General features: G+C 39.8%; 1 protein-coding gene across 1 annotated transcript in view; it reads left to right on the forward strand.

The window, feature by feature from the left end:
* Positions 1 to 16311, forward strand: part of zfyve16 (zinc finger, FYVE domain containing 16) — a 35116-nt gene that overhangs the window by 14976 nt on the left and 3829 nt on the right. The window contains exons 7-17 of the mRNA XM_046067879.1: positions 1347 to 1566; positions 2363 to 2485; positions 2603 to 2758; positions 2848 to 3072; positions 4103 to 4185; positions 8970 to 9074; positions 11953 to 12103; positions 12219 to 12299; positions 12438 to 12600; positions 15888 to 15993; positions 16106 to 16282. Coding sequence (XP_045923835.1) covers positions 1347 to 1566; positions 2363 to 2485; positions 2603 to 2758; positions 2848 to 3072; positions 4103 to 4185; positions 8970 to 9074; positions 11953 to 12103; positions 12219 to 12299; positions 12438 to 12600; positions 15888 to 15993; positions 16106 to 16282 — 1590 coding nt within the window. The remainder of the gene's footprint in view (positions 1 to 1346; positions 1567 to 2362; positions 2486 to 2602; positions 2759 to 2847; positions 3073 to 4102; positions 4186 to 8969; positions 9075 to 11952; positions 12104 to 12218; positions 12300 to 12437; positions 12601 to 15887; positions 15994 to 16105; positions 16283 to 16311) is intronic.

Here is a 16311-nt window from a genome sequence, read left to right on the forward strand (position 1 = left end):
CCATTTGCTTATGAGCAGATAGCTGCATTTTATTTGTTTTTCAGGTAAGTGTTGGACAAATAACAGTTTTGATCTGATGACGGTGCTAGAGGAAAAATGAAGGGATCACTGAAGTTATCACACTTCATCCTGACAGGAACGTGAATGTAACACATTTCATGGAAATAAACAAAATATCAACTTTATGGTGGCTCTAGAGGAAAAGTGAGAGGATCACTGAACTCAACAGGACACGTCCTCTGGATTTATAACAATCCATCCATTGAGATATTTCAGTCAAAAATAATATTGCCGTAAAGCCACACTGCCTGTGAGGCAAAAAACAAAATTTTATAAAGTGAAGTTAACTTGCATTAGGACTTAGATTAAAATGATTTAATCAATTAACTTGAAATTTGCGCTTAAATTAACACACCCTGGGACATATTTCTCCTTGTAGCTCAGGCCCTGGAGCGGATGATGAGTCCTGCGGGTCCCAGTCCAAACCCCAACGTCCCATCTGAGTACTGCAGCACCATCCCCCCTCTGCAGCAGGCTCGAGCCGCCGGCACTCTTAACTCTCCTCCACCGACCGTCATGGTGCCCGTGTCCGTTCTCAAACAGCCAAACAACGACAGTATGACTACTCTTTAGTACTGTGCCTTGTCTGCTTAACTCTTAGTTTGTTTTCATGGACCGTACCCTTGAAAAGACGTCTTTCTTTTTTCTGTGTGTTATCAGGTTGTCCTCGTGAGCAGAAGCGCGTGTGGTTTGCTGATGGCATCTTGCCCAACGGAGAGGTGGCAGACACGACCAAGCTGTCGGTGACGAGCCGCAGGAGCCCGCAGGAGTTCAGTGGCGTCGCTCCAGACCAAACAGTAAGACATGGACACATCCTCCACACAGCCCTGTTGCAGGGAAACACAAGATTCTTAGTTTTTAGGACTTCTTAAACAAAGCCAGTTTTGAGAAAGTTCGTTCTTCCTAAGGGGCAACCTCCAGGTCTGCAAAGTGAAGCTGAAGTGCCTTAAACCTGCGTTCTCTTTAACGGCCAGCAGGGGGCGACTCCACTGGTTGCAAAAAGAAGTCAGATTGTATTGTAGTTTTGTGAGAAAATGTTTCTACTTGTCAGCTGATTTATTCCCTCAGTAAACACTTTCCTAATGAGTTTATAGTGTCAGTCGCTAGTTTCAAGTCTTCTTCTAAATGATGTCCATTTAGTAAATTATGGTCACATTTAGAGGAAAATAGACCAGAAAGCAGGGGAGGCTTTAGGGCGGGGCTTCCTTGTGATTGACATATTGTTATGTTGTGAGCATTGAAATATCATGAGACTGGTGCTACAGTGACTGAGCTTCTGTTTTCAGCCTGGCCCAGCAGAGTCAGAGGTTGGCGTCGATGGCTACTCCTCCGTCCCCGAAGCTTCTGGGGCGGTAGAGGTGGTTCGACCTCCGGTGTCGGGACCCTGGGATTACGCCCTGCTCTCTGGAATCGGTTCTTCGGTGAGCAGGGTTCCCAGTTTGCTGCCAGAAAATGAGAACGAGCTCCCTCCTCTGCTCATCACCACCGGAGAGGACGAAGCAGGAGGTACGAGGTTACATGCACCTCTTTACGGCAATGTGTTGATTGGTTTACGTGTTGCCCGAGTCATATAACAATCTCGTAGGTCGGTGCGTTACTTTTCTGTGTTATGTCAGCTCAACCGGTCAAAATATTTTTTCCCCTCAAGGTTTGGGCAAAACAGGTAAAAAATAAATAAATAAAAATGGATGAATAAATTAATATCCAGGAAATAAACGTTGGATTCAGAATCAGAGTGAATAGAAATTGAATGAGCCCCATCTTAACATGTCATTGGCATTTTGTTGGACTTTATAAAACAAACAGCAGAATTCAGTGATTAAATTGATGAGAAAAAGCTTAGGAATTTTTGTATAAAGAGGAAATTAAATTGCAAAATACGGTTTAAAATCTGTTTCAGCCTGTGGGAGAATAGAAAACAATCATTATTTTTCAACTCACGCTCTCAGTGATACCGCTCCTGTTCGGGCACCAGGAAACAAATGTTGCACAGGAATCGGGCTCTGTCAGTATAAATGTGTGTGTCATGACAGAGTTGAGCTGTAATTAACATTTACGTAGTCGCCTCTGTAGATATTCCATTACAAATCTGCCGTTTGCAGCAGTCATTCACAACATTAACAATGTCTGCACTTTATTTCGTATAAATCTAATATTATTTTAATGGACAATAAATGTGCTTTTCATTAGAAGACAAGGACATTTCTAAGTGTGTCCAAATTTTGACTGGTAGTGTATATCTGAATGACATAAAGCCGTCACTTTGACAGATGGGACCAGTAATGCTGTTTTCTCTTTTTAGATGTTCTGATTGAGGAAAATCCTGCCCCCTGCCAGATACTGCACCTATTAGAGGAGGGAGGACCCCGACCTCTGACATTCGTTCTGAACGCGAACTTGCTCATCAATGTCAAACTGGTTACATGTGAGTAGAATATTTCTCAGATGTTTAAACCATGCTGCATGTACTAGATAGAAACGAGAATCATCGATGCCTTCACGCGCTCTCCCACAGACTCTGTGTTTTTGTTTTGTCCTTCAGACTGCAGTCGGCAGTGCTGGTGTTTTGGCTCTAACGGGCTGCAGGCGCTGGGTCAGAGAGAGCTGGTGTTCCTGTTGGAGTGTTTGTCCGAAGAAAAAGTTCTTCCAAAAGACCTCTTCACGCTCTATCTCAACGTTTACCAAGAAGCCCAAAAAGGTTAGACGGCACAGACGGGCAAACAAATGTTTGTGTTTGTATTTCCGTTCACAAAACAAACACTACAGAATCATCATCATGTGTTGCAGGGAAGTTTATAGAGGAGCTGGACAACGTGACGTTCACAAGCAGTTTTCTGGGCAGTAAGGATCACGCTGGGATGCTCTTCTTCTCTCCCACCTGTCAGCCTCTAGATGGCCTCACTCTCCCTCCTCAGCCGTTCCTGTTTGGCGTGCTCATCCAGAAGCTGGAGGTGCCCTGGGCCAAAGTCTTTCCGCTCAGGCTGCTTCTGCGGCTTGGAGCTGAGTACAGCGGTGCGTGGCTTTCTGTAGTTCACTGTTGTCCCCGTCGTTGTGGTCTGGTATAGTTTCATGTTGTCTTAATCAGAATCAGGTTTACTGCCAAGTAGGTGTTCATATTAATTTTGCCTTGGTATTGAAGTACTGCTGAAGTCAAATAAATAGAAAATAGAAATTTACAAAAGAAGATATCATAAATATATAAAACGTATTTAAAATCTATCCTTTTTAAACGCTGTTGAGATCTTTTAATTTCAGAAACAAAGTTTTGTCCAAAATGACTGGATATCAGATTATTAGTAGATTCATTACTAAGACTGCAAATAACGATTATTTTCATTAACAATTATTCTGTCGATTATTTTCTCAAATAATCGATTAGTTGTTAAGTCCAGAAAATTGTAAAAAATGTTGACGACTGTTTACCAAAGCTGAAGTTTACTGTCACAAAGGAGTAAATAAACCAGAAAATATTAGTATTCACATTTGAGAAGCTGAATTCAGAGACTTTGGATGTTGTTTTTTTTAAATGGCTCAAAACGATTAATCACTTATCAACAACTACTCGATTTATTGTTGCAGCGCTATTCATTAATTGGTAAATTATCTGATTCCATCCTCTCAGTTGTGGCGATCTGCTGCTTCATGTGATGGTAAACTGAATAAGTTTTTGGACTGTTGGTCAAACAATACAAGACATTTAAAGATGTTAACACTGGACTTTAAGAAATTGTGATTGTGAGAAATTAAACAATGTTTAAACAAATTTTTTTTGACCAAACGGTAATGAAAACTGTTCTTAGTTTTTGCCCAAAAGTTATCTTACAGAAATATTATCCCTTAATGAAAAATATAACACTGTGTATTATATTTTTATTTGATGGATTATGCCTTTAAAGCAAACCTTGTACATTGTCTGTAAACAAGCTGTTTATAATTTTGCAGATTAAGAGGAATAATTACAGTATTACTACCTAGTAATTTTATGCTCTTATGGTTTATGTAGTGATAACAAACTTTAGTTTTAAAATTGTCTCTTTTTCAGTGTATCCCACAATGTTGACAAGTGTGCGTTTTCGGGACTCTGTGTATCGAGAGACGGGGCACACCATTATGAATTTACTGGCTGTAAGTATTAAAACACAAGCAGATCGAGGCCTTTGTTACCACCAGTCTGAGGTTACTCAGTGTTGTCAGAACTAAAGCCACGTACTTTAGTTTGTAATCCCACTGAAACCACATTTAAACAGTTTTTTAATTAAGTGGCCGAGGAAGTCCTCTCTGCTGTTAATCATTCACTTAGGATTATTCCCCAAATGTCGCTGAAGCCTTGTTATTAAGTTTAGTTAAAAGAAAAGGAATTTAGGCCATCATCACTGTGTCATTGTAGCTTTGTTGACTGTAAACTTTAAAATGTTTTTAATAGAAAATTTTTATTCTCATCATCACAACAGCTGTGAGACAGATGAAGTTAATGCCAGCTTGAAAACATTTGACGCAGTTGATCTCTTGTAAAGAGATAAATGTGTTGTCCTGTGGCAGCGTCGTCATCTGGCTCCACTTCGACACCATCGACCTAACAGGAAGAGAGCTCTTGTGGTTTTGGATCAAAGTTAATTTAAGCAGTATGACATTTCCTTTGTTTGCCTCAAGGCTCAGTTTTGAGTTGTTTTTTATTTTAATGTGCATGACCTTATTGATCTCATTAGGAGGCATCGCTCCAAAGTCTGTTCACTGGAATTAGTCGTGATCGGCAGATGAAGTCTTCTGAAAGTTCGGGGCTTTCTTTGCGTTTCTGCAGAAAAAAGTTTCGAAGCTTTACGCACAGTGACATCTGGTGACTAGTAAAACTCTCAGTAGCCGTTCAAGGCCGTAGCTGAAGTTTTGCAACACTTCTCTGATTTTAGTTTTATTCTCATGGGTGCAAAAGTCCAAGAAGCCTGCTATTTTATTAATCTGTAATATTCTTGTTCAGAAGAGCTGCATTAATATAGATTAGGGCTGCATGATTAATCTAATTGCAATTGCGATGTCATCATGTGCGATTACATAACCGCAAAAAGTGTGCAATTTCAGCAGAAAAAGTGTGCTGTGTGTGTGTGTGAGACTCTCAGTTTGCACTAAAGTCTGTTCATTATCTCCGCCCACACCGGGCTCTCGCATGTGCCCTTAAAACAGATAAGTACAAACCACAGAAAGTAATTTATGGGCAGTGAGCGAGTAACGTTAAAGGCAACAACTTACCATAGAATTGCATGCAAAACTTGGCTACTGCTTTTAAACGCTATAATATCCTTTGTGGGGTTCATCAATGGTGATACATTATTATTAAGTACAGTGGGGAGAACAAGTATTTGATACACTGCTGATTTTGCAGGTTTTCCTCCTTACAAAGCATGTAGAGGTCTGTCATTTTTATCATAGGTAAACTTCAACTTTGAGAGATGGAATCTAAAACAAAATTCAGAAAATCCAGAAAATCACATTGTATGATTTTTAAATAATTAATTTGCATTTTATTGCATGACATAAGTGTTTGATACATCTGAAAAGCAGAACTTAATATTTGATACAGAAACCTTTATTTGCTATTACAGAGATCAGACGTTTCCTGTAGTTCTTGACCAGGTTTGCAAACACTGCAGCAGGGATTTTGGCCCACTCCTCCATACATACCTTCTCCAGATCCTTCAGGTTTCGGGGCTGTCGCTGGGCAATACGGACTTTCAGCTCCCTCCAAAGATTTTCTATTGGGTTCAGGTCTGGAGACTGGCTGGGCCACTCCAGGACCTTGAGATGCTTCTTACAGAGCCACTCCTTAGTTGCCCTGGCTGTGTGTTTTGGGTCATTGTCATGCTGGAAGACCGAGCTACGACCCATCTTCAATGCTCTTACTGAGGGAAGGAGGTTGTTGGCCAAGATCTCGCGATACATGGCCCCATCCATCCTCCCCTCAATACAGTGCAGTCGCCCTGTCCCCTTTGCAGAAAAGCATCCCCAAAGAATGATGTTTCCACCTCCATGCTTCACGGTTGGGATGGTGTTCTTGGGGTTGTACTCATCCTCCTTCTTCCTCCAAACACGGCGAGTGGAGTTTAGACCATAAAGCTCTATTTTTGTCTCATCAGACCACATGACCTTCTCCCATTCCTCCTCTGGATCATCCAGATGGCCATTGGCATTTGGTTTGGATTGCTTGCCAGTTAACGTTAGCTGTATTGCTGCCTTTGGTTTTTCAACTTTTCATAAATCTATAAAGCCGATGTCAGTCACTTCACGTCAACCGACCAATCACAGCCTGAATGGTGCGGGACATTATAAAAAGTTTGATGTACTACAGCAAATTATTAAATGTTGAACAATATAATTATTGACAAGTTAATTCTTTGCATTAACAAATTAGAGACAAATATAGATAATTTTGCTTTATACAAGGATTAAATAAATAAAAACAACCCACAGAAATGAAACAGCTGTAAATGATTTTAATATTCAACTTGTGGTAAAATAGTAGGCTATACTATTATGTGAAATTATAATGAATATAGGAATTAATATATTAACATTATATTAACAGTATACTATTAACTGAACATTATACTCTTTATTTAATCTTATAATATTATACTAATACACTCATGTACAATAGTTCCTCCTCCAGGTTGTGGATAGAGCCTGTGCAGTGGACAGATGTAGATTTAGATCCAATGGGCCATTATTTGCTCCTTTTAGCCGTCTTCTCCATCGAGCAACACGCACCCCTTGTTCTGTTTTACATCTGTTTTACTAAAGTTATTGTTATAAATATTGTTTATTGTTTAACTTTGTTCAAGTTGAGAAAACACATTTCAGAATGTCAGTATTTCGTGCGTTTTCCTTGACAATCAAGCAAGTAGACTCAATGTACCATTTGTTCTATTATAATCGAATCGCAATTGCGATATTGTCCACAATAATCAAAATATGACTTTTTCTCTAAATTGTGCAGCCCTAATATAGTTATTGTGCAACACGTTACAATAAAATAATTAATGAAAAAGCCTAAATCAATATAACAGGGCTTCACCTAACAATTATTTTTTGATTAGTAGATTAATGACATATTTAAGTGTGTCTAAGTGTGTTTCCATGTCACTACAGTGTTATGAAATTAACAATAATATCAGACCCTATTTGTCAGATACCTTATCAGAAAAATACTGTTGTTACATGCAGATTAATTTAAATGGAAATCAGTATCTTTACGTTAGTATTTGACTTAAAATGGTTCTGACATGGATTAATTTAATCACTGGAGTAATATGCAGCAAATGTATGTTTGCATAAGTGTGGGGCAATTTGAGATAAGTTGTCGCATCAGTCTGTCAAAAAGTAAACGGTGTTCTCTTGACAAAGTTCTCGGGGATGAATTTACCTTACCTGTTGGTGCCGCTTCATCACCACGTTGTTGGGTCTCCATCTAAAATACTCCCAAACTTTATGTGGTCGTTTTTACCTGCAGCTTGTTCCCTGCTTAGACCGAGTGGCGAGTTGACGCATTTTTCGATGAACTGCCTTAGCTGAACCTAAAATATTACTATATTGTGCACCGTATTAGTGTCTTTATGCCCACTGTCACTGTGTTTTAACTTTCAATATGTTTTAATACAGTGGTGTGAAAAAGTGTTTGCCCCCTTCCTGATTTCTTATTTTTTTGCATGTACACTGAAATGTTTGAGATCATCAAACAATTTGAAATATTAGACAAAGATAACACAAGTAAACACAAAATGCAGTTTTTAAATGAAGGTTTTTCTTATTAAGGGGGAAAAAATCCAAACCTACATGGCCCTGTGTGAAGAAGTGATTGCCCCCCTGTTAAAACATAAATCAACTGTGGTTTTTCACATCTTTGGAAAGCTGAGTTGAAAGCTGAGTTGGAAGCTGACACCTGTTCTCAATCAAGAAATCTCTTAAATAGGACCTGCCTGACAAAGTGAAGTAGACCAAAAGATCCTCAAAAGCTAGACATCATGCTGTGATCCAAAGAAATTCAGGAACACACAAGAAACAGATTAACTGGAAAAGGTTATAAAGCCATTTCTAAAGCTTTGAGACTCCAGCAAACCACAGCGAGAGCCATGATCCACAAATGGCGAAAACATGGAACAGTGGTGAACCTTCCCAGGAGTGGCCGGCCAACTAAAATTACCCCAAGAGTGCAGCGACGACTCATCCGAGAGGTCACAAAAATCCACAACAACATCCAAAGCACTGGAGGCTTCACTTGACTCAGTTAAGGTCAGTGTTCATGACTCGAGCATAAGAAAGAGACTGGGCAAAAATGTCCTAAATGGCAGAGTTCCAAGACGAAAACCACTGCTGAGTAAAAAAGAACATAAAGGTTCATCTCAGTATTGCCAGAAAATATCTTGATGACTTTTGGAAAATACTGTGTGGACTGATGAGACCAAACATTTTGGAAGATGTGTGTCCCATTTACATCTGGCGTAATAGTAACACAGTGTTTCAGAAAAGGAACATCACTCCAACAGTAAAATATGGTGGCGGTAGTGTGATGGTCTGGGGTTGTTTTGCTGCTTCAGGACCTGGAAGACTTGCTGTGGTAAATGGAAACAGGAATTCTGCTGTCTGCCAAAAAATTCTGTAGGAGAATGTCCGGCCATCTGTTCGTGACCTCAAGCTGAAGCGCACTTTGGTTCTGCAGGAGGACAATGATCCTGACTTTGGAGTGACCTAGTCAAAGTCCTGACCTGAATCCGATCGACATGCTGTGGCATGACCTTAAAGCGAGTGAAAAACCAATAGTAACAATAGCACAGATGCACATTGTTGGTCTTTGTGGTACCTCTTATTGGCAAACGTGAAAATAGTTTCAAGTCCTTTTAAATCCCCTAACCGTTTTCCCACAGGACCTGAGGAACTACCAGTACAGTCTGTCAGTTGTGGAGGGCCTGAGGATCCACATGGAGATGGGCCACAGCTACATTGACATTCCCAAAAGTAGCTTCAACGAGGTAAGAGAGCTGTAAAGGAACAAATTGACTTTTTACACATCCTGAGTGTTGGATGAGAATCAAGAAATCTCTTAAATAGGACCTGCCTGACAAAGTGAAGTAGACCAAAAGATCCTCAAAAGCTAGACATCATGCTGTGATCCAAAGAAATTCAGGAACACACAAGAAACAGAGTAACTGAGATTTATCTGTCTGGAAAAGGTAATAAAGCCATTTCTAAAGCTTTGGGACTCTAGCAAACCACAGAACAAATTGACTTTTTGCACTTGCTGATTGTTAGATGAGAATCAAGAAATCACTTAAATAGGACCTGCCTGACAAAGTGAAGTAGACCTTGAGTCTACTTCACTTGTGCTGAGTGTTAGATGAGAAGATCAATATCGTACAGATATGAGGGTGGTGTCGATCTTCTCTTTTAACATTGGCAAAAAAAACAACTTTACCAAAATCTCAAATTACTATGTACAACAAGCCTGTAAAGACCAGGGGTCGACCAATAATCAGCACCGATATTCAGAATTTATCAAATAATCTGCATCAGGCATTTTAAAAACAAATAGCCGATATAATTAATTTAAAAAAAAAATACAAAAAAGAAGCGCTTCCTTGGCTCTGTTGCAGCCACTTCTCCTCAGTCTGTACTCACCACTGTGTGGGCTGGAGCAATGTCCAATGTCCCAGTACTAGATGATTGGTTACAAGTCACGAGTAATAGCCTATCAACACTGACTAATGTGCAGAGGTAGCCAATAGAACGAGCTTTTCTGAATTTATTCTTTTTTAAATAATATATTTAGTTATCAAAAACCAATAAGCGTATAGATAAAGAACAGTAGAAATAAATAGTAACAATAAAACCCTAACGGATAAAATAAATACAATGTAAATGGCAGCCGGTAAAGAAAAAACTCTAAATATGGTGCATGCGGGCTGTAAAAAAATGTGGATGTGGGAGGCAGTCAAGTAACTTCAGGTGTCGCTAAACAGACCTGTGCCACACGACCTCCTCTCTACCATGTAGACCTGGAACGAGGACAGACTACACAAACACACAAGAGGCAAAGCTCAAGCACACCGTTCACACAGATAGTGGTTAATGTTTCTTTTAAGGCCAGACACTGCAGGTGTTTTACTAAAATCACCATGAAACATTCCTAGTTGATTACTTTCATTAAGTAAATGAAAAAATTTTTTGTCTTACAGGTTTTCTGAAATATTATGTTTAAATATGCAAATGAAGCAGTATCTAATGAAATATGTACTAATTTGCATCTATTTCAAGGACTAAAATCTGAACACTGGATTAAGTCAGGTTCAAAATTATTGTGTTGTTTTTTGTTTTTTTTTTGGACACATTATTCTATTCTATTATACTGAAGTGGAGATTTTAGGGTTAGAGTATGAGGAAAATTAATTTTAAGAAAAATGGCCTGTAAAGATAAGGATCAGAATTGGAAAATTCTACACATTTCCAGTGAAAATCCATATTTACAGACCCAATATTGAATCATATCCTTAAGAACACCAATATATAACATCTCAAATACATTAAAACTGATAACTGAGTAACAGCATGTCTGAACACAATTACACACACTAAACAAAGAAACAGACAGAGCTAAACCAAGAAGTGTCAAAGAACGCCACGTGACTCATCTAAACCAGTCATGTTGTCAGAAATCGACACTAGCGATTAGATTTCACATTTAGCTTAAATCCGCCTCTACTTTCATGTTTGGTTGCTGGTACAAAGGAAATGACCATATTTGGATCCAACAGCGTTGTGCTGGAGAGAGAGAGCTTTCGAACGGTACTCATGATGATATGGTGCAGACAGCATCAGCGGGAGGAGATGTTGCAGCAGAATGCTAACTTTTAGGAGAAATCAACAGACGCACAGAGAAAAACTGTAGTAAAATAAACTACTACATGTATATTTTGGAGGTTTTATTTCCACTAGTCTGAAAAAAGACATGTTAAAGAGGTCATATTATTCTCATTTTCAAATTCTTATTTAGGGTTTGTGCCAGAACAGGTTTACATGGTTTAATTTTCAAAAAACAGCATATTTTTTGTCATACTGCACATTGCTGCAGCTCCTCTTTTCACCCTGTGTTGAAGGAGGTGATATGAAAAAATGTACCTGGAAGCAGGTACAGGTACAACTTTTCTACAATGGAAAAAATAAAAAGGGCAAGTAGAGGCGAGTCGAGCTGGTACTGATCTCTGTCTCTACATCACAGTAACAACTTTATGTCCACTGACTGCCTGGAGGGTAGCTAGTGTTTGGAAGGGAGAGGAGAGCTGTCTGCTGCAGCTCAGTGCGTTTTTCCACCGGTGTGTTTCGGACTAGCCACTAGGCGAGCATTATGACGCGTTTTTTCTTGTGACATCACAAGAAAGCGTAAGAAAAGGCTGGACTACAAACAAGCTGTTTTAAGGCAGTTCAGAGCAGAGTCTTCTGTGGGAGATGGGAACTCCCTTTGGACTGTTTGGGCTTTTTCACTTTGCAAACCTGTTACATGCACAAAAAAGATATAAAACTCAATAAAGGAGAGGGAAAAAAACATAAAACCACCTCTTTAAGGAAGCAAATTAGCCCAAATCTGAAAATTGACCAGTGCATGGAAAAAACGATGTTTTTGCCTGGCGTTTTGTGCCTTGAGCTGGCAAAAGCTCACTGAGTGGTAGTTTTTGTAGATGCGGGTTGTGGCGTTGGATTGACGCCCACGCTTCTTTCACCATTGTCAACTTTCATCTGGCACAGCCCAGTAACCACATCATGGTCTAATGAAGCCTTTACATGGAAAAAAACAAACAGTGTGCTGTCAAACACACAGGTGTGCAGCACAGGTGACGTTTCATCTGTGTTTTACAGATGCAGAAGGTGATAAATGCAGCCAACGAGCACGTCATCAGTATCGGGGCACGTTTCAGCTCGGAGGCCGACTCTCATCTGGTGTGTTTCCAGAACGAGGAGGGAAACTATCAGACCCAGGCCAACAGCATGCCGGGGAAGACCCGCACAGGTGAGAGCCATCATCCTATTTATCACAAACGTTCAATGATTTTATGGTTATTGTTGTCTCTTGACTGTATTTTATATACGTAGTTAACCCTCTGGTGGTCTGTGTGTTGCTACAGTGACTGGGGCCTGTTTTGTGGTGTTCAATGGAGCCCTGAAAGCCTCCTCAGGCTTCATTGCCAAGTCCAGCATTGTTGAAGGTAAAGTTACTGTTCTGTTGACTCTTTCTTGAAAAATATTAAGGCTCTGATGAGTACCACAGTAACTGGCCTCATATTCTACAAACGCTTGATTGTTCTTGGACCAACGTTGACTCTGATTTTGTCTTTTTGTGTCAGACGGGTTGATGGTGCAAATCCCTCCAGAGACCATGGAGTCTCTGCGCAGTGCCCTGAGGGAGCAGACAGACTTCCACATACCCTGCGGCAAGAATGACGGAGGGGAGCTCAGAGAAAACGTCACTGTCCGCTGGGTCGACTGGAGATCACCTGTCAACACAGGGTAACGACACTGCACCCACTACACGCACTATTTGCACACACGTTGTGTAACCTATCCTGCCACACATGCTCTCTTACCCAGCGGGTCATACTCTTTGTGCTGCAAAGTTTCTAGTAGTAAAATCTGATGTTTCCATCCCTTGGTATTACTCTTTGTGATTGTGAGTTTACATAGTTTACATAGCGACGAGGAGGTGCTAAAAAAACAAGAGGTGAATACAGCCGAGAGCGGCAATGATCGGGATCCAAGCAAGTCGCGAAAAACGCAACATTTGACATTTTCAGAGGATCAGAGAGTCATTATATGTACCTGACTACTGGGTGAAATGTTCAACCCGCCTGCAACATTTTGTGTTTGCAAGGTTTAAAGTTTAAGCTGCACAAACACTTTCAAGCAGAGAAAAATAAGAAGAAAATGTCACGAGATCCAAATAAAATAGAGAACTTTAGACTCACTATGATCTGAACACCACCGTTATGATCAAGTCTGATTTGAACCCTGCAACTTCAGATCTGCAGAGCAGGTGACTTACTGACTGAGCTACTGGTGAGAGGCTGTTTCCACACACCTTCTCACAAGTTGAGGTAGTAAAATCACATGTGACAGTCGCGGATAGTTTTCGCTTACGTTTAAAACAGTCAAGAAGTTGTAAGAAAATTCTGAACAAAATCGCACATCATTCTGCTGGTTTTGGGTGTGTTGTGAATTATTTTGATTGCTTTTGATCCAAAACTGAGAGAGAATGTCTGTGTTGATTTTTGTAGCAGAAGTTTGTAATGAGATTTGTTTTAATAAGCTGCGGCCACTTTGAGCAATCATTACCAAATTTTATGCATCAAATGAGTAGTGACCCTAGAGATCGTTCAAACCGAATTTTGTATGAATCCATGCAGCAAATTATGAGGTATAAACTTTGTTTAGCGCCCCCTAGTGGAAGAATAACCCAGGCCTGCTCAGCGAAGCTCGGGCCGAGCGTTTGAGCAGACGCGTCAGTTTGGTGACAATAGCTTAAGCCAATTTTGATGTACGGGCATTTATGTAAAATTGTACGTAAATACACAAAAGTAAAAATTTATGAAAAAAAAAAAAAAGATTGACACATCAAAACTTTTGATCAACGACGTCCGTAGATGAACCTGCCAAAGTTTCCGGTCGATTGGTGAAAGCGCCTGGGACGATTTTGCAAAAATAGGTTTTTAGAGAAAAGTGATTAAAAAGTCGTATAATTTGACATTTTTAGAGCAGAAGACCATTGGAGCAAAGATGCAGATGAATCCAGAGATTAAAATAATGAAGGAAGTTTGACTCTAAACAAGGCCGTTTTCGAGATAATTGCAAAAACGTAAAGTTGATTGTTATAGCGCCACCATGAGGTCTATGAGGGCCTTTTTGTTTTTCTTTTTTCTTTTTTTCCTTTTTTTTGTCTGGTGGAATTTGCAACCCACCTGCCAATTTTGGTGAGTTTTTGTCCTGCAGTTTTTGCTGCCCAAACACTTTTAGCAAAGAAAGAAAGAAAGAGAATAATCAGAATAAAAACAATAGAAAACCTCCTAAAAACCTCTTTACAGTTCTCCATGCCTGCTGAGAATTGCCAGCACCTCGCGGTAGATAACTTTAGATATATGTTGAGGAAAAAACGTGGATGCAAATCTCGTCCTACAACATCTGTTCTGCCGAATTATGCATCCACCTCTTAAGCTCCTTTCCAGACACTTTGCTGTGCCCATTGATGAAATGCAGTTATCACCACATATTTATGCTGAATCTCAAGGAATGCTGCTTCTACTAAGTGTAATTAAATATTGATTACTCTAAACGTTCATAAAATATATACTTCATAATTCGAATTATTTATAACCATTGATGAAACCAACAGAAATTGGAGGTGCCCGCAAATCTCGGTGGGCACACGGAACTCTACATAACACCTGTTACTGGGACAAGGAAAAAACAAACCGGAGCCCGACGCCTTTCTCCCGCTGCTTTCAAGACGTAAAAGAAGAACGGGATGAATAATCACTGAAGCAAAAGGCATTTACTTTACTTTGGCATATTATATGAAATTACTATACATACTGTTATCTTATCTAGCCAAGGTGTAACTAGTTATTACAACTCATACTGCACTTGTTAAAATTTTTATTATTCTTTTCAGTTTGCGTTTTTAGTTTTATAGCGTAAGAGTTGTTAATGCGACAAATATTTTATTCATTTTGTTATTAGAGTACAAACACACCTCAAAAAGCTATTGTATATTAAATTTGATTCTGATGTGTTATTAAATTCATGTCACTTGGCAAATAATTATTTTTCGAGGGATTAAAATTCGTACTGTTTTTCCATTATATGGCAGTGAAATTGGCATTAAATTTCATCCTAGATGGTTTTAAATGGGTCTAAATTTAACTCTGAGAATCCTGGGGGTACCCTGCTTTAGGAAAGCCTCTTCAGAGCTATCTGTCGGTCACAGTGTTTAATCCAAGCATGATTTCTCAGATGTTTTTAAATTACAACATATTTTTTTAGTAGGATGGCCTGAAACACTCATCTGCGGTCACTGAAACAGGTTTTGCTTTGGTTTGACTTGTTCATAATGTCCATTAAGAGATCTCTTTGTAACAGGCTTCAAGTGGATAAAACTCGATCCACAGTTTACTTGAAGCTGATATGAGGCTTCAGCAGACCGAGTGTCTCTTTCAAAGTTCCCGTCTTTCTGTTATTAGGACATCATTCCCTGTCTTGATTCCCCAGACAGTGTTTCTGTGTTGAGCTGCACAAAAAGGGAATTTATTTGTATTAAAAAGTGAACTTATCCTTTTAAAGTTCAATGAAAAAATAATAATAAAATAAGAGAGAATCTTTTTGTCAGTTCCAGTTATTGTTCACAAGGTAAATGAATGATTGTGTAGGTAGGGAAATGCTAATGGCTCAAACGTCGCTGGCTGCAACTAACTGTCAATTAATCTGTCGATTATTTTCTCTATTAATTGTATTAGTTGTTTGTTTTCACAAAGTGTCAGAAAATGTTGATCAGTTATTCCCAAAGCTCAAAATGACGTCTTCAAATTTCTTGTTTTGTCCACAACCCACAAAAGATTCACTTTACTGTCAGAAACATGAAAATGTTCACACATAAAAAGCTGGAATCACTTTTGTAGTCAAAATAGTTGGCAACAAATCGATGAATCGTTGCATCTCTAGACTGTTTCCCTGCTCACTGAGCTCCAAAGGGAGGGAATGGACTTGTTGTTTATCTGTAATGTGATTTTCTGCCTTCAACGCTGCAGTAGAACTAGCGGGGTGGATGGGAGACCTCTGGACGGCGTCCACAGCGTTAAGGTGCTGCAGGACACCGAGTTTGAGTCAGACGGACGCACCATCAGATGCACTGAGGTGAGTTTGTCTCCCATTTTATTTCATACACTTGATAAAATGGAAAAAGTCCTGTCTGACTCTTGGAGCCAGTCAACTGTTCAGGTGTGTGAACGTCTGAATATCTCTTCAGGTGTTCTATCAGCTCAAGACCGCAGACTGCGGCCTCGCGTCTGTGCTGTCGTCCTGCAGCGTGTTTCAGAGGGAGATGGCTTTGGCCACCTGCAGCGCTCTGACTCCTCACCTCGCCGTCCTCACCTCCAGTGGCATCAACTCGCTCTCCCTCCGGATCTCTACGCAGGCCGATATGGTAAAAACCAATCTTTGTAACACAATACA

This window comes from Micropterus dolomieu, linkage group LG13 (genome assembly GCF_021292245.1).
Source record: "Micropterus dolomieu isolate WLL.071019.BEF.003 ecotype Adirondacks linkage group LG13, ASM2129224v1, whole genome shotgun sequence".
NCBI lineage: Eukaryota > Metazoa > Chordata > Actinopteri > Centrarchiformes > Centrarchidae > Micropterus > Micropterus dolomieu.